General features: G+C 42.5%; 1 protein-coding gene across 1 annotated transcript in view; it reads right to left on the bottom strand.

The window, feature by feature from the left end:
- The window catches only part of RAB30 (RAB30, member RAS oncogene family), a 73,017-nt gene that overhangs the window by 12,128 nt on the left and 41,762 nt on the right, over nt 1-19,127 (bottom strand). Inside the window, exons 2-3 of the mRNA XM_016206857.2 lie at nt 4,297-4,397; nt 973-1,056 (exon numbers count right to left, since the gene is read on the bottom strand). Of these exons, the coding sequence (XP_016062343.1) occupies nt 973-1,056; nt 4,297-4,389 (177 nt within the window). The 5' untranslated portion in view covers nt 4,390-4,397. The remainder of the gene's footprint in view (nt 1-972; nt 1,057-4,296; nt 4,398-19,127) is intronic.

Genomic DNA, 19,127 nt, shown 5'->3' with positions numbered 1-19,127 from the left:
TGTACACTCCTGTCTCCTTCCTTCCCAGCATCCCAGTGCCTTCTCCCCACCCCAATGCACTATTCTTCTGAGCATTCTGGCTGGAATTTATACGGATTTTGCAGCCTGTTTTTGTTTTCCAGAGCCCGTAGCTCTCCATCACTATTGTATTTGGTGTAAATGTCTACAGTAAGGAGCCGCTTGGTGGTCACAGCTAGACAAGACACTGGAGAGCTTCTGCCCCCTACTCAGGAGCCTCATCTTAAACACTTCTCTATGTGTCTATGAAAGGCCGCAGGAGCATCCTGGAGCTTCTCTGCCCTTCCTGAAGCATCTGAAGGCAGGAACGCACGTACAAATGGGAAAAAGATGCAAATGACGTGGACTCCAACTTGGGGTGCCTGGGCTTGGATCCAGCTGGGATTGATGCCGTGGTTTTCACTGTGCAGCTGATGCTAGGGCCATGCCCTTTCTCCATGGGCCTCAGCTCTGAAAGATCTGAAAATGGAGTTTCACTAATTCTAAGGGGCAGGTACTCTCTACCCTACTTCTGTGTGATTTAGTCTATTTCACCTTTCCATCACCTTCTTTCTTGCCTTCCTCCAAGGTGACGAGCTTACTGTACCCTGAGTCCCCTCTTCTTTCAGACCCCAGGGAGGCAGTGGGGTGGTTCAGATTCTACTTCCCTCCTTTCCTAACTGTGAAGCCACAGATAAATAAGCCTTTCAACCTCTCTGAAACCTATAAAATGAAGATAATTTACTATTTACCTCAGGAGACTTATAGTAAGGATCAAGTCAAATAGGATAACACATGCAGAATCACCTAGCAGAGGGACTGACACATATCAGGTACTTGATAATCACCATCTCCCTTCTCCTGTTGCTGGACACCATAGTTCTCACAGGCAACAAACTGTCCAGAGGCCACAAAGGGGAAGGGAGAAATCATGGATCCCTCCTGAACCTTTCATAGTATCTCTTGGCATCTTACCTTTACTTTTTCACCATTAATCTCCACTGTCTTAATCATAAAATCAACTCCAATTGTGGCTCCTTGACCTGGGGGGAAAAGACCCTAAAGAAGAAATAATGGAAAATAACAATTAAGCAAATCTTCCAATTAAATGAAATTCTCCTACTTCCCCCATCACTACCACCGGCAGCCCCTTTCTTTGGCTGAGTTAACCAGTAGAAAAAAGAACTCTGGTTAGTGTCCTGAGAACCCTGTTTAATTTAACTTCGCAGGTATGTACGTTATGAGGGAAGGAGAAAAGAGAGGGAAATTCTGAAAGAAAAAGAAAGGGAAAGGGGGACAAATAAGGGAGAGGAAGGCAGAGGGTGAAGGGAGAGAATTGGAAAGGGCAGGGGGATCCTATTTCCAAAAATGAAACAGAAAAAAATCAGACACAAGGATAAGATTAAGCAGCATGGAGCCACAGGGATGAGTTCAGGATTGTTAGGGTGAGGGCAAAAGGGTTTCCTAAAAGGGGTGAAATCAAGGAAGATTAAAACTAGTTATCAGTCTAGGGCATGGACAGCCATGGGGGTGGACAACCAATATGAGAAACAAAAACAAGAACTCAGTCTGAGAAAAATGAACAAGACAGTGAAACTTTTGGATTTCCCTCTGCCCTGAGGGTGATAACTATATAATTACTTGAGATTAGGGCCAATGGTACTACTGGGAAGATAACTGAAGAAAACAAAGTCATTCAGGGAGAAAGTCTAATAGAAAGAGCACTAAACCAAGAGGTATCAGCCTTAGGATCCCTCTGTGACCTCAGCCAAACCAGTTCCCCTGTCTGGGGCTCAAATTCAGTGAGTTTGAGGCTGATGCAAGCATTTCAGAACAAAAAAAGTTTTACCTCAAACTGGAAGCTACACTAGAAAGATTCCATCAAAATCACATGTATAATGTAATTGACTATTACATAATATTTCCTGTAAGCTTAGGGAGGGAGCTGGAGGTAGGAAGGAATTCTATCAAGACAGAACACTTCACCTACTCTCTCTGCCCTCGTCATTTACATTCTAGAATTTCCAGAAATTAAAGTAAAATGGATTTTATTGGCTCTGGCAGCTAAGATTGAGCCATCTTTAATTAAGTCCATTCCTTAACAGGAGAAATCTTTAATTAATGTTCAAACTTAAAAGACTGAGCTTCAAACCAACAGAAAGTGTTTCATTGCATGTCTGCAAAAGATGTAAACATAAACATTCATAACTTTACTTACAAATATTGAATCAATTTCCTTCTATTTTGGTTTGGCTCAAACCAAGCTTCAAGTTTATAGCTCCAGCTGTTTTGCAGTCTAACAAATGCCACAAAATAAAACAAATCCTTCCTAATGTCTTCTCCCCTCATTTTGTTCCCCAACTCCTCGTGCCTTAGAAACAGCTGAATCCAATTCATTTTAACTGTCTACTAAATAACAAAAACAAATATAATCTTGTCTATGAAATATGAACTTTGTGGGGAGCAGAGGGACTGGGAGGGGTAACAAGTACACAGAAATGAAAAACAAGGGATGACGTGCTTATTGGTAAAAATCCGTGTTCAAATATGGAAGCATTTTTTGCTTCTAATGACAAGGTTTATGCTTTTAAAAAGAAATGTAAGATTCCTATGGTTACTGAGGTTAGAACATGCAGAAGGTAAAAATGATCAGGCTGAGAACCAGGAGACCTGGGTTCTAATACTAGCCTTACCACTAACAAGATATAAGGTACTAAGAAGTCATTTCATCCCTCGAGACCTGAGTTTTCCAACCATAAAATGAGAGAAGTGGGCTGAATAATCTCTAAGGGATATTTCGGTAATAAGACATGGTCAAAGGAATTTCTGAAAAAGGGACTGAAAACTTCTCTACACCTCTGCAGTCTTGTCCTCCTGCCAAAAGCAGAAAAGACTGCTAATGTTAGGTGGAAGTAAAACCAGTTGGAGTTTCCAATGTGACGCCATAGTGGTTTTGACTGAGCCCAGATGCGTTAGCTTATTTCATTTTACTTCACCAGGCCGAGACTTAGTAAAAAGCACGAGTCCTTTTGTGTTCATTATCATGGGGAAAACCCTGGCATTTCCAAAGGTGGCTTTGTCCTAACACTGTTTGTCTTATCCAATCTGCCTCTCCAGTTTTCCATAGAACCACAGACTATTATTGCTGCAAGGGGTGTTGGAGATCACCAGGCCCCTCATGTGCATCACGGAGGCAGGGAGGCCCAGCAAGGGTGGGTAACCTACCCGGGCTCACAGATGAGCCAAGGGCAGAGCTGGGACTAGGACCTCTGTCCTGACTCTCACACCAATGTCTTTTCTACGGCGCCAGGTTGCCCTATGCCTCAGATAGAAGAGCTAGTCTCAACTTTCCCAAATAGCACTTTATGAAACATGCAAGATGCATGCATGATAATTCCAAAAAGGATGCCATTCATATCTTTTCCGGGAAAACACAAAAGAAGGTCAACCTCAAAATGATTTCCCACCATTTCTGTATAAAAACAAGTTTATAATCTCTGGCAATAATTCTCAAAAGGGCAGCCCCAAAGGAAACTTGCACTTAGATCATAAGATAAGGGCTCAACCTAGAGGGAACATTTTATTTAGTTCAAATAGTCCTCTCATTTCATTCCCATTTAACAGATCTAGAAAAATCACCATATTTGGTTATGAACCAAAACAATTCCCTCAATTTTCTGTGGGACTTCAGAGGGCAAAGGCAGGGAGTTTGATTGTTTAATTTGTATTTGACTTTTTTAATTAATATTTAGTTTTAATTTGATGTCAGATTCATTTGTTTCCCTCTTTGGATTATTAACTAATAATCTATTTATTAATTTAATCATCTATATTTTAATACTCATTCGAGGATATGTTTATTGATTTTAGAGAAAGAAGCATCAATCAGTTGCCTCCCATACAAACCTGGACCAGGGATTGAACCCACGACCTAGGTATGTGCCCTGATCAGGAATTGAACCTGAAACCTTTTGGTATATGGGATGACACTCCAACCAACTGAGCCACCTGGCCAAGGCCTAATCATTTATTTTTGATACTGCACACTGAAAACAAAATTACTTACCCCTTTCACTAAAGGAATCAACAAGAGTCATGGGTGGTGACCCAGAGAGCCATGCTCCCTTGAGGTGGTTTAAAAGCTCTAGTCTAGGCTACAGAGCTGGTGCTCTTTCAAAGGAAGCAGTAATAACTGGCAGCCAGGAGGCTGGCACTGGGCCAGTCACCCATCCTGTTAGTTTATCCTAACCCCACAGGCCAGACCGAGAAAGCCAATCCTGGACTTCCGAGTTCTCTTACCTGAGTGAATCGTCGGACTAGGCACGTCTTCCCCACACCAGCATTGCCAATTAAAACAATTTTAAACAGGAAATCATAATCTTCCATACTCATTTACACAGCTGCAAGGCAAACAAACACAGGCAAAAGTGAGATGAGATCTGGTCAGACTTGCCCACAGAGCTCAAGCTGCGCCAGCCCTGTCTCCTCCAGAACAGTGGGCCTGACTCATTTGAAGAGCAATATAATACTCCCCTCTGGTGACTCTGCCAGCGAGAGAGGAACACAGGTGTTCGGTCACAGATGGACTTTATTCCTTCCCAGCCACCTCGGATCACAGAGAGTAAATGACACAGATGTTCTTTCGCCTGGTAACCTTTACACTTCCAAGTAGTCAGGTTGAAGGTCATTCATGTGATATGTTTTCACATGGAAAGGAGATTACAAATCTACGTGCAGACAAGCTGTGGTACAAGGAAGCAGGACAAAGGAAAGTCCATTCAAAGCTTCAAGGTGCTTTATATACAGGCTGTGTATGCCTCTGGAAAGAAGGGCTAGGGACTGGGAGACTGAGTGAAGGGGAAGAAACTAGGAAGGAACCTTACAGTCTCTTGAAAGTCCTGGGGTTCTTGGGGTCTCATCAGTGGGGATTATCACCATCTTTCTCTTCTACCATCACCCACCGCTATCCACCTCCTGCCAGCCACATCAATGCTGCAGGGCCTTCCAAAGTACCTGTCTCCATTCCTATGGGCTTTGGTATATGTCATTTCTCTGTCTAGGATGCTCCATCCCTCCCATGCACACACTTTCTGCATCATGAGGTCAATTCTTTAAGGCCCAATGCAACCATCCCTTTCTCTCTGAATTTCTTACTGATCTTCCCTAAATAAAGTTAAACACTTTCATCATTCCTCTATCCTAAAACTTCACTTGCTATGTACAATTATTTGTTCAAATATCTATCCCATCCTTGAGGGAACAGATTACATCTTTCCGCTCGATTTTCCTAGCCTATGGGACAGAGTTACACCTAGTAAATGACTCCTATAGAATTAAAGAATTGCCCGACCGGCCGTGGCTCAGAGGTTGAGCGTCGACCTAGGATCCAGGCGATCAGGGTTCGATACCCGGTCAGGGCACATGCCCAGGTTGCGGGCTCGATCAATGACTCTCTCTTCATTGATGTTTTTCTATCTCTGTCTCTCCCTCTCCTTTCCTCTCTCTGAAATCAATAAAGATATATTTTTTTAAAAAAAGAATTAATTAATGGTCATATTGCTTAGGTGTGGGCCTTAGTTTCTCCAACTGTGCTAAGAATACTATACTCTCTACTTCAGAGAACTGTTGTGAAGATTAAAATATATATATATATACACACACACACACATAAAAGAACCTTGGTATCCTATTGAAAACAAATGCAATCTATTGTGCTAATCACAGGAAATACAGAGATGAGACAATGTCTGCCCTCGAAACCAATATGAAAAAAGTTAAACAGCAACAACCAAGTTAAATTCAATTCCAATCAGCAGCAGAGCTTGTTCCATAAGGTGCAGGCAGAACAAGCCCAGTGGACTCTGGAGGAAGACAGGATGACAGCCAGCCCATGCGGGGAAGGATGCTTGGGAGAGCCAGAGGAGCCTCAGGATCACTCCTACCCGCCAGCTGAAGGGAAAATGACTGCAGGCTGCAGGGTGGAGGCAGAGCCCACTGTACTGAGACCTGTCAGGTAGCCAGAAGAGTAGGTTTCCTGTGTGCAAAAGTGATTTTCATGTGGATTTCAGTTTCAACTGGTCCTTGGAAAGATGACTGCCGACTAGGCCACATGCAGCTGGCAGCTCGTGGGGTCCTGTCTCAGTTCATGGGACCATGAAAGAAAACACTTCTCTGTCAAGAACCTGGGTCCATAAGAAGTTGCACTCGCTGTATGCCAGACAATGTACTTGGTACTTTATTTATATTTCCATTTGTTTTCACAAGTCTATGAGGCTGGTATTTATTTGTTAGCCATTTTACGAGTAAACTGAAGATAAATGAAATTAACAGGGTAGCCTGAAGTCAGAAAACTAACAGCCAAACCTCGAGCTCAGAAGGATATGGTGTCATCAAAAGAACTCTAGCAGTCCGGCTGGGTGTGGCTCAGCGGTTGAGCATCAACCTAGGATCCAGGCGATCGGGGTTCGATTCCCGGTCAGGGCACATGCCCGGGTTGAGGGCTCAATCAATGACTCTCTCATCATTGATGTTTCTGTCTCTCTCTCTCCCCCTCCTTTCCTCTCTCTGAAATCAATAAAGATCTATTTTTTTTAAAAAAAAGTTTAAAAAAATTAAAAAAAAGAACTCTAGCATTGGAGTCAGAGAAACCTAGGTTCAAATCCTGACTGGACTACTTTCTAAGTCTGTGCATTGGGGAAAGTGAAAATTTTTCAGTGTCTTAACTTCACCACCAACAAAATGGGGCTAATAACACCTATCCCACAGAGTTGTGATGCTTGAAGAAATTAATGAAAAGCCCCAAGAACAGTATCTGGCTCTTAGTCACCCAAAATCCTCGCTGTGACTCACACATTTTCCACGGTCTGGTTTCTGCCCTCATTATTGCCAGCGCCATCTCTGCCCATGCTCTAGGCTCCCTAGATTTCTTCAGTTTCTTAAACACCACGATATTTTATCTTCAGACCTTCACACATACTGTTCCTTCTGCACAGAACACAGAACACAACCTCCCCTCAGTGTCTCCAGCCCAGCTAACTTTGATTCCTCCTTTAGATCTCAGCTTAAACATCACTCTCTCTAGTGTCCTTCTCTGACCTGTGAAGGAGGCTGGGTACCCCGCTATATGCTCCCACATTACCCTCCACCTCTCCTTTAGCAATACTCACCATGCTTTACTGTACTTAATCATATGTATCTGTCTCACACTCCAACATCATGCCCCAGCACCCCGGCCCTACACACACACACACACACACACACACACACACACACACACACACACACACACACACACACACAGACACACACACACACACACACACACACACACACACACACACACAGAGGCAGGACTGTGAGCAGCATGAGAGTAACAATGTGGTTTGGTCCTGCTCCCAAACGCCCCCATCATGTTACTGTCATCATCATTGTCTCACTCTATATTATCAATTCATTTTACTCTCCAAACAATCTTATCAGGTGGACACCATTAGCATCCTAACTTGACAGATGGGATACTGAAGCAGAAGAGAAGGAAACTAAAAAGTTGTTAAGGCCCCACTTAATGCCGAGTCCCACTTAATGTGGAGCTGGGATTCAAACCCAGACAGCCTGAGTCCAGCACCCACTTCCTTGAATCATTGCCCTGTGGTGCCTTTCACAGTACCTGGCTCATATAGGAACTTAAGAAAGATCTAAGGAATTCAATGATGAAGGGTAAGCAACTAAGAAATGTGATTTCCCTTCTCTCTTCTGGCTTCAAATCCAAAACTCTTTTCTACCACAATGTAGTAATCTAAATAAAAAGCAAGGTCAAACTCTGAATAAAAGCTCAGGGACACAGTATGTTAATTAAAACTCAAGCTGTTAACAGTGAAAATAAAATAAAATTCGGAGACAGGCACAGGATAGCTGAAAGATTTGCTGCTCTGTGGACCACCCACAGACCACAGTTCGCTGCTTTCGTAAGTCTATGAACAGGGAACCCAGGACGGGGCTGCATTTTTTTTCTGTGCTTAGATTGTTTGCCACACATTTACTTCTCCATCTCTGACAGAGGTAAAGAAACAAGCAGAGAACCCAGAAGACAGCATCCAAATATAAAGACCTGAGAAACAGGGCTCCTAAGAGAAGGTTAACCAGTGCTCAAATCATGCACCTTCAGGAAAGGAAGGCAGTGTTATTTGGTCCAAGTCAATGTTCATCTTCAAGTCTCAAGTAGTTACCAGCTGGAGCGAGCCACAGAATAAAAATTAAGGCCCTTCTCCTTTCTATAAGAAATTACTTTAATGCTCTGTTAAGTATTTTTTAAATAAACATCTGGGGGGAAAGTGTTTGGTCTCTAAAATTGCAGGATGGCGGGCCCTAAGGCTGGACTGTAAATTCCAGGCTACCTGCTGTGGTTACTGTTTTATTTCTAATAGAAAACACAACGCTGAATGGAAAGTTCACACAATTCTCTAGAAACTACACTCTGAGAAAACCTTCTGTTTGGTAAGTAATGTAACAGCTCAGGCATCACCAATCACCATGAGATGAGGCAGAGTCCCAGGAAGGGAAACCCATTCAGAAGCAGTCAGTTACACCCAGCCCTAAATGGACAACAAAGTCACACCTTGTCTGGGGAGTAAACATGTTCCAAGATATGCCACTGGCCAAGCACTATTCTAGGAATGTTATATTCTATTATTGTCGATAATAATAATAATAGCTGACACTTATTCAATGGTCATGATGTGCCAGGTTCTCTTCTACACGTACTCATTCATTTAATCCTTACAATAGTCCTATAAAGTGGGGACTATTATCACCCCTAGCTTTCAGAAGATGAAACTGAGGCACACAGAGGTTATCCTAAATATGCACAGCTAGTTAGTCTTACGACCAAGATTCAAACCCACATCCATCAAACTTCAAAGCCCAACTCCTTCTGAAGTAGATGCCACTGTCCCTTGCTCATGGTTGACAACACTGCTTTATCTGTTACGAGGGCCGGAGGCTCAGGTGAATGGAACCCCAGAACCCTATGAACTGCAGTGCTCTAGAATCTCCCTTCTCTGGAAGCAGCACCCTCACATTGATAGGGTCACACACTGATTCCAGATCATACAAGCACTGCTCCTCACTGCCCTTGAGCTCAGGTTTCTTTTACGAGCTGAACCCAGACTTTTCACTGCATACCATGCCCACAATTCAGTCATCATTCACTCATGAAACTAAGTACCAGGCACAGAGGATAGAAACAGGATCACTATTCAGGTAAACAAGCAAAACTCCAAATAGCATAATCACCACAAGAGCTCTAAATAAATGGAGATATGCCTAAGATTCAAAAGAGGAAAAATACATGAAGAACAGGAAAAAAAAGTTTAAAAAAGATAGAGGAAACGTACTTTGCAAAGCTTAAAAAGAAAAAAATTCTAAGCAATGTGATTTTGGCAACATAAATCATTTATCAAAGTGACCTTTTAGAAGACAAAACAAAAAACAAAACTGTATTCACTGCTGTACATCAGAACGCTTTGTCCCTCGCCCTTCTGGTCTAGCTAGTGTAACAGATAAAGTCAGGGCTTCTGGTGAATAGGCGGCCAGATCCTTGCCCTGCCTTCTGATCCCCAGACCCTGCCCAAGAAAAAGATAATTGAGGATGTGTCCTTGTTCAAAAATCATGTGTCTCACTCAGGGCCTTTCCCCTCTCCAGGTTTCAACCTTAGCCTGAACTGACGGGGTTGGTAGACGGCCCTTTCCCAGCACGGTGTGTGCTGCCATGTTCTTACACCACACGGGCAGCCTGACAATGAAATCAGGAGGCCTGAGTCTGCCGCAGAGCTATGCAGTTTCCTCCTCTATAAAATGGGATAACATTAGCACCTTTATAACTGAGTTGCTTAGGAGGCAAATAAAATAATACATAGAATAGTGACCCTTTTTAAAAAAAAATAATCACAGTTTTTAACCCTTCTGAAAAGAGTAATATATATGGATTAGAGAACATACAGCCAAACGGAAAGGAATGAAAAATCACCTATAATCTTTCCCTACCCACACCCCCTACTGGGGATAATGACGGTTAACATTTTGCTATACATCCTTCTATTTTTTCTTCTTCATTTATATACACTCACATCTATGTGTGTATTTGATAAATGTCTGGCTTTTTAAAACAAAAACAGAATCATAACATTATACAAAGTTGTTTTTTTCTATAGAGAAGTATTTTCCCAAAACCCCAAATCAGAACTCATAGTCTACAGAGACTGTCAGCACCCATTCGACATTTGCTCCTATAACCCTTAAATACTCAGGAATGGGGAGGGGGAGGACAGTGGCATACCTTTGAGAAATACTACATGCTATGACCCAATGTTGGAGATTTAGAAGGTTCTGAAAATTCCCATAATGAAGAAAAGCGGCTAAATTTGTTTAATCCAGGATTTACCAAGCATGATTTTATCTCTGAATTTTTTTCCCATATTACTTTTCAATGTCCCTTGCTACTATTAGGGCTCCATGAAACATTAGTGTGGTAAATGCTATTTTATAGCATTTGAAATCAGGGCCACCCAGGCAGGGCTGCTAGATGAAGGAAGAGAAGGAGGAAGGGAAAGAAGAAAGAGAGTATCCAGTTAAATTTGAATTTTAGATAGCAACAAATAAATTTTAATATGTTTGTTCCAAATATGACATGGACATATGAATACTCTTTTAGTATAAAAGTGTGGCCCAAATCCTGTGTGGGCCATACTTACACTAAAAAATTATAGTTGTTTATCTGAAATTAAAATTTAACTGGGCATCCTATATTTTATCTGGCAACCCTACCCAGGGAAAATTTGAATCAGCAAGTCTAGTAGAAATAAAGGCCCTAAACACAATAGCAGGCCCACCCAGGAGCTGTGGAGGGAGATGGGCAGAGCATAAGAAACAGGATATGCCTGATGAATCCAAAACAACCAAACAGAGGGAATAAAAAAGGGCTACCAGTGGCATTGAAGAAGGCATTTCTGAGCTGGGGCTCTTAAATCCTGGGCCACACTTCAGGGATGGGGCTCACACTGGCCTATGAGGCTCTGCAGGTGAAGTCTCTCCCTCCTGGACAGCCCCAGAGTGCTGCGGGCCTTCCTCCAAGTACATCTAGGCATGTGCACTTGCCTGGTGGAGGAGGGAATGCTCTACATGTCTACTGCCCCTATTGTCCTTAAGGGCAAGAAGCATGCTCCAACAAGACACTCATGTCTGCATAGCCCACTGCTGTGCTCAGTATGTATACACTGAACCGAAAGTGTATGATCCATCTTTCGCTCTAACAAGGTTCTGTCTCAGGAAGCTCATTATTGCTTAATTACTAGAAGGCAATTACTAAGCATTACTATAATCAACTGCTGCAAGCTCACTTGCTTTACATCAGCTGTTAATTTCATGTTATTGCAAGGTAATTATGCTCCTTGGCCAGGGATGTCAAACACCCACCTGAGCCGTGGATGCTCCTCATTCACCAGGCCATAATCCCCAGCCTTTTTACACGGTCCCTTACAGGTTACACAATGCTTTCACAGATGTGATCTCCTCCGGACCTGCATGGACTGGTTCTTATCATTCAATATGCAAGTGAGGAAACTGAGGGTTTAGGTGATAAAGTGACTCTCCCTAAATCATACCCTAGTAAACTGCAAGGTGACCTCTGCATCCTAGCCACCTGGAACTTCTCCCCTTTGCTGGAACACACGATGTAGTCGCAGACTCCTGAGTATGTGGACCATGATTTGAACACTTAATATGTGCCAGGAACTATGCTAAATGTTTTCCATATATAATCTTATTTAACCTTTCAACAACCCCATTAGGTAAATATCATTATTACTCCCATTACACAGATAAGGAAGTTGAGGCTCACAGAGGCTAATTAATTTGTTCAAAATTACACAACAAGTGAGTATAAGTGCACAATTCAAAACCCACATCTTTATGGGGAAATGTTAAATTGGAATTCTACCTCACTCTTTATGCTAAAATAAATTCCAGGTAAATTAAAGAATTGAATTTTTAAAAATAAAAGCATGAAAGTACTAAAAGAAAGCATGATATATACAAAATCTTAAAGTGGGGAAGACCTTCTAAGAATTACTCAAAATCAAGGCCATAAAATAAAGAGATTGACCAATGACTAATTAAATTTTTTAAAAATTCTATATGGCATAACAACAAAAAAATGAACTGGCCCGGCTGGGCATGGTTTAGCGGTTGAGCATTGACCTAGGATCCAGGAGATCATAGTTTGATTCCCAGTCAGGGCACATGCCCTGGTGGAGGGCTTGAGCCCCAATTGGGGGCGTGCAGGAGGCAGCCAATCACTGACGACTCTCATCATTGATGTTTCCATCGCTCTCTCCCTCTCCTTTCCTCTCTCTGAAATCAATAAAGATATATATTTTTTAAATGAACTAATTAAAATATCTGAAATACATACAACTAAAGGCTAACTTCCTTAAATGCATAAAGAGTTCCTACAAATCAATAAGAAAAACTGAATAACCCAAGAGAAAAAAAATGGGCAAAGGACATGAGCAGATAGTTTACAAGACAGGAAATAAAAATGGCACTTGCATATTTTTCCAAATGATCAGTCTCACTCATAAGAGTATATCAAACTCTAAAATTTATAATTCATAATTACAAATTATAATTATAAATTTTAATTTTAAATATAAATTATAATTTATAATGAAAACTATAATGAATGTTTAATCAGGAACCATTTCTCATCACAGATTGGCAAAGTTCATTCTGTACTGGAGAGAATATGGAGCAATGGGGCACTGGCACACTGCTTGTGGGAGGTAAGTCAACACCACCTCTTTGGAGGGCAATACTGATTTAAGACAAAAAGGCTATTACAAACCCTGACCAACAATCCCACTTCTAGGCATCTATCCTACACCTGTACACATACATGTGTACAAAGACACTTGAAGTAGGATATTCATTACAACAGTGTTTGCAACAGCAAATATGAAACAACCTAAAAGTCCAGCAGCAGGAAAACGGTTATACAGACTGTGGAAACTACACATCAGTGTACCATGCAGCCTGCTATTGACATCTGCAATGTGCATTAAGTAAAAGAGGGAGGGTGGAGAGTGGTCTTTACAGTATGAAAAGGGGGGCATATCGTTATTTATCTATATATGCATGAAGGATCTCTGGAAGGATACAAAAGAAAGCTAGCAACAGTGTTTGCCTCTGGGGAGGCTGCAGTATCTAGCTCTCTCTAGGAAAGAAGATAACCTCCAACTCTTAACAAATTATACTCTATCCTATTCAGTCTATAGTAGTGCTGAAAAGCCAAGCCAGTCTTCTTAATACAGTGAGAGAGGCCCTTTTAAAAAAATATCTATTTGGGGTACTCTGTTTCTTTCTGTCTTTTTCTTTGTCTGTTCTGCTGCTCCCTTTCGCATGACAGGGAAGGACTGCCCCACCCGGGCTCTGGGGTTGCCTTTTCCAGCTAATGGTGTGTGTACCACTGCTTCTCTATTAAACCATGTCTCAGCACAGCAAGTCCCTGCATGGTAGATTCATTCTTTCATACCAACTTCCCTCAAAAACAAGTATCCATCGTATGAGAGCCAAAACCAATGGGTAGAACAATTGTTCATTTGTGTCACTAATGAAAATAAAACTCTCACACATGTGTATCATGTATTACTGCTCAGAAATTACTCTCACTGCACTCTGACACAGAATCTTCCTGAAGAAGCAGGACAATCCCATCTTTTCCTTCCCATTTTATAGAAATGGATTTGAAATCAAGAGACTGAGTTGCCTCAGGCCATGCAGTATGCCAGCAACAGCCAGAAGAGCATTCACAGGACCCCTGACTCTAAATCAGAGCTGCTGCTAGGACAAATAAGGTCTAGGAAGATACTCTCTCCCTACTGAACAAGGCCAAGGGCATAACTGCCAGGGAGGCTGGCAGGGGCCCATCAATGAGAGGGAGCTCAAAAGCAGCCCTTGGGAACATTTTTAAAGGCATGTAAAAAATAAAAATAAAATCGGCCTGAGACCTCCACTATTATTATTTTCAAAAAGCAAAACAGTAAAATATCTTACTATTTTATTCGTTGTATATATTGTCTTTTATATTTTCCTATTTCCTAGAAATAAACAATACATTTGGGCTACCAGACAAGTAAGGAAATTGAAAATTAAGCCTTGAAACAGCATTACTTCAGCATTAACTAAAGCAGACACCTGAATCAGACTATTGAAGTAATAGTGCTCTGTCACATTGCATAGCAGTCACCGCACTGAGCACAGATCTGGTTTCCTACAGAGAGGTGACAGGAGAAGGGTGGGCCCCTGCACTGGACTCACTTAAGTCCCCAGGCAGAGCTCATTTGTTTTATAACCAAAGCACTTGGGCGCAGGTGCTTGACAGTCCTGGATGCTCCCGGAAATACTAGAACCTTGTTTCCTGAGGGAAAGAAAGATAGCCTTCCCACTCATTAATCCCTTTCCCAGATGGAGAGGTTCTGTCTGCAAATAACGTGTGTTGAACTGATCTAAAAAAAGGCTCTTCCAGACCCAACTTGCTGTTTCTTCTTCTGCACAAGCAGGCCAGGCTCCCCTGCGCTGTCCTCCTCCAACAATAAACAATACCACCCACAAAGAGCGAGGGGGGTGCTGGTCCCGCGGCCCTCCTCCTCCTCTGAATCGGGGGCTGTGTCTAATCTCCTCGCTGCAGCTTTCCCGCGCCTGGACGGCTGGACCGGAAGGGCCTCCTTATCAGCATCTTCAGTCTCCTCCCCCGGCTGCGCACACAATGCAGCTGGCCAGGCAGCCAGAGGTCAGGGCTGCAGCGCTGATGGGCTCCAGGCCTCCCTCTCCTGAGGGACCCAAGGCCCCCCAAGGACAAAGGTGTCTCCTTCCCTGCCAGGAGACCATCGGCTGTTTACACAGATGGCCTCGGCACTGGAAGCAGGAGGAAGTAACGGGCAAGAAGGTGTCCGCCTGCCCCGGGGCTCACATGGCTAAGGGTAAAACACAGGAATCGCTTCCCAAGAGAATGGCTATCTGGCTAGAGCCTAGGAGCTCTACACACACCAGTCCACGTCATCCTTGAGGCAGCCCGGCTGGGAGGGATTTCTTGCTTACTGTTACTATCCATAAGTTTTTATATCTATACAGCACCTTGGGTTTGCAAGTGCTTTCCTAATCACCGAATCTGCATCTTGGCAAATTCCAACATGGAAGACAAGGTAGAAATTCTTTCTCAACACGGCCCCTACCACACACACACACACACACACACACACACACACACACACACAGCATGCCAAAAGCCACCTGTCACCAAGGTCCACAGATTTTCTTGAATTCCCCGTCTGCTCCAGCTTGTCCCTACCATACCCACCTGGCTCAGGCCCCCATCAGCTGTCACCCAGCCTGTCTTCTGCACACTTCTAAGCAGGTGAAATATAACATGGCACAACTTTCCTCAATGGTGAGTTTTCATTTTTCATCAAAAGCCTTAACAATGTTCATCAAAAGCCTTAACAATGTTCATACTCTTTGACCTAGCAATCCTGCTTGGGGGTCTTTTCCTAAGGAATGATTCCAAGATGTGCACAAAGATTTCTTCACAAGAAAGTTCATTCCAGCATTACTTAAAACAAACCCCACAAATGGAGAAAGGAGTAAAATTCCATCCAACAATAGAAAAGAGGTTATACTTTCGTAGAGCCACATGATATAACATGATGAAAGATACACTTGGAAGGAAATACATTTTTCTTTTTCTTTCTTTCTTTCTTTCTTTCTTTCTTTCTTTCTTTCTTTCTTTCTTTCTTTCTCTATCTATCATCTATCTATCTATCTATCTATCTATCTATCTATCATCATCTATCTATCTATCTAAATCCTCACCCCAGGATATTTTTTCCATTGCTTTTTCAGAGAGAGTGGAAGGGAGGGAGGGAGGGAGGGAGAGAGAGAGAGAGAGAAATGCCGATGTGAGAGAGACACATCGAGTGGTTGCCCCCTGCTAGCACCCAGACCAGGGCCAAGCCTGCAACCGAGGTACGTGCCCTTGGTCAGAATCGAACCTGGGACCCTTGAGTCCAAGGGCCGACCCTCTAACCACTGAGCCAAACTGGCTAGGATGGAAATACATTTTTTAAATGCTTACCTCTGGGTGGTGTGATTATGGATAGTTTATTTCCTTCTTTATATATTTATATCTTTTCTAAATTCTCTTCAATAAACATGAACTTTAGAAATAATACCCTTTGTTGTAATACCATAGGGGCTCAACACTGGTGAGGGAAACATGAGACGGTTATACACGTACACAGCCAGTGAACATCCACAGTCAACTGGCTCTTGCAGAAATCATGATCTTACTAAAGTACAAGCCAAAGCCATGACAGAGTTCAAAGCCTTCATGCACTGAGCTCACTGCTGGGAATTCACTTTAGGGAAAGAACTGAACAAACTCAAAATGCTAAGTGGACAAAAATGCTCACTACGCCTTATCTAAGAGAATTGGAAACACTCCAAATGTCCAACAAGGGATAGTTCAGTGTGGAACATCAACACCCTGGAATGCAGGACAGCAGTCAGAAATGCCAATTATGAAAACTATGTAGAAATATGAAATAATGTTGACAAGGGGCTGTAAAATAAAAAGAATACACAAAGCTACATTTGTCAGGACTGCAGCTTTGAAACATAAAGCATGCATGTGAACAAGGGCACTTCAAAAGTAAGAACATATGTTGTGTTAGGATTATGGGATTACAGGGAGCTTATTATTTTTAAGTTTTTTTTCCTTTTTAAACAACTTTTTAACATTTTACGTATACCAAAGACATACTTTTTTTAAACTTAGAAAACATAGCAGAGGGGAAAATAAATTACCAAAAGGAACACAATCACTGTCAGTATTTGGATAAGGATATGCCTCTCCCTGTCTCTTTTTCCTGCATACTAGGTAGGTTGGCTTGTTTTTTATCACTGTGATCATGTTCAAGTTTTCTTTAAAGTAGTTACAAAATCATTTCAATTTTTAAAATATCAGTGAATTTAACATAAGACCCGTAAGAGAAAACATCATGGTGTTTTTTTTTTCAAGTGCTATCAAGAGAACTGACCTAATATGATGTCTGTTTGACCTAGCATAGTGTCTGTAACAACTGACCTAATATAATGTCTATTTGTAAAACAAAACAAAAAAAAGCAGAAATACTGCACCATTGTGACAGAACTGACAGATTGATCAAAGTTCCTAATGCTTGCAGAAGACTCTTAAGCCTATTTCAGTAGCCGTAACCTAGGAGAGTATGTTACTAAAGCTCGTAGTTGGAAATTAGAAGGGATTTTACCAGGCTGAAAACAGAAAGATACAATGATGAACTATGTTTTCAGATCAGAAAAAGCTTGAAGGGAATAAATCCAATCGGTCCCTGGGTCCAGAATATTTAACCTTCTTTACATCTCCCACATCCATTCTCCTGTGCACCTGCCCGGACCTTAACTGGGGCCAGCCTCTCACACCTGGGCAGCAGCTGCCCTACGCTGCCTGCCCCCTCTGCCTTCCCACTTCCACACTCATGCAGACTTTGCTCTGCTCTGCTGTCATCACGCACAGGCCTAACTTACATCCATGCCACTCCTCCAGGGAGAGAAACAGGGGCAGGGAAAATCACTTATCTAAGCAACACTTGGGCTCTACCGTGCATTGAGTGCGGGCCCTGGAGAAGGTGAGACGGGTGGCTGAGTCTGCTATCACCACTGAGGAGCTCAGTTTCCATAGGAGTGTGATGCTTTTGTGCTTTTCAAACAACGGGGTCCCCCCCAGACAAACCGACTATCCATCTCTTACATGAGTATCTACCAAAGACTGCCCTCTGTTCCAAGGCCAGGGGAAAGCTGCTGCGTTGGGCTGAGACATGAGATGCCGCTGCTAACGTGGCCAACCTCACTCAGACACTCCTCACTTCAAGGAGAAATGTAACTGTACTTTTTGCCTTAGATGCTTTTAGAAACCAACCCTGTATAAGAGGTAATGTGACTCCACGGCAACCTTTCCAAAGAGTGAATCTGACCATGTCATTCCCACACTTAGATCTCCTCCAGGCACCCTGCTGCCTACATAAAACTTCTGAAAGGAAGTACAGAGCTCTGGTGAAGAACACCAACCTGTCTGACCTGAGTTCTGCCTCTGCCTTTGGTGACACTGGGCAAGTTCCCTATTCTTTTTGTGCCTAAGTTTCTTTATTTGTAAACAGGGGTAATAACAGTACCTACTGCTAAGGTTGTTGTGCGATTAAGAGAATTAATATGATATAGCATGAAGAAGAGAAACTGGCATGAGGGGAGTGCTCAATAAATGCTAGATGCAGTTCCAACAATGTTATTGTTGGAGAAAGTTCACATTCCCTAGCAGGGCACACAAAGCCATCCACAACTCGGCCCCTGCTCATCTCTCTGGCTTTGTTTCTCATGACCTTTGAGTTACCACCACCACTGTGACCTGGCTCCCAGAGTGTGGACCCTGGGGCAGGTTCATCCCTCCAGACTTATACTCACACGCTCATTCTCTCCTTATTGGCTGGTGAGCAACCACATATATCTGAAACCTTCCTTCCCCCTCCATGTGAATTAGCCACTCACACTTTTGTGCCTCCACTATGTTCTATGGAGACTCTCTCCATGGACACTTTACTATCCTCGCTGGTTTGTGTATCCTGCTTTCCCCACTAGGCCTTAAGGATAGAGGCCCCTATGAACTCCTATCTGTATCCCCATTGCCTGGTATGCAGTTGACCCTAAATAAATATATATTAAATAAGTGAAAAGAAAAAGTGATCAGAACACACGAAAGCTGGGAATACTTTTCAGAGAACCTAAACAACGGGAGAGGAAATCAAACCCCAAAACACTTTGATCCTAGAGAGAATTAATTGGCAAAGCTCATATAACCAAACAGAAGAAGAAAATTATAATTTCCCCAGAGAGAGCCAAACCTTGTTATAATGCAGTGTCTCTGTGAGTATGAGCGCTTCGGGGACAGAAGAGACATTAATAATAGTTCCAAAGTAGTTTATGTTGACTATTGAACAATGCTTTTTAAA

The sequence above is a fragment of the Miniopterus natalensis genome, chromosome 11, assembly GCF_054644295.1.
Source record: "Miniopterus natalensis isolate mMinNat1 chromosome 11, mMinNat1.hap1, whole genome shotgun sequence".
Classification (NCBI taxonomy): Eukaryota; Metazoa; Chordata; class Mammalia; order Chiroptera; family Miniopteridae; genus Miniopterus; species Miniopterus natalensis.
This window is presented reverse-complemented; position numbering and strand designations above follow the sequence as displayed.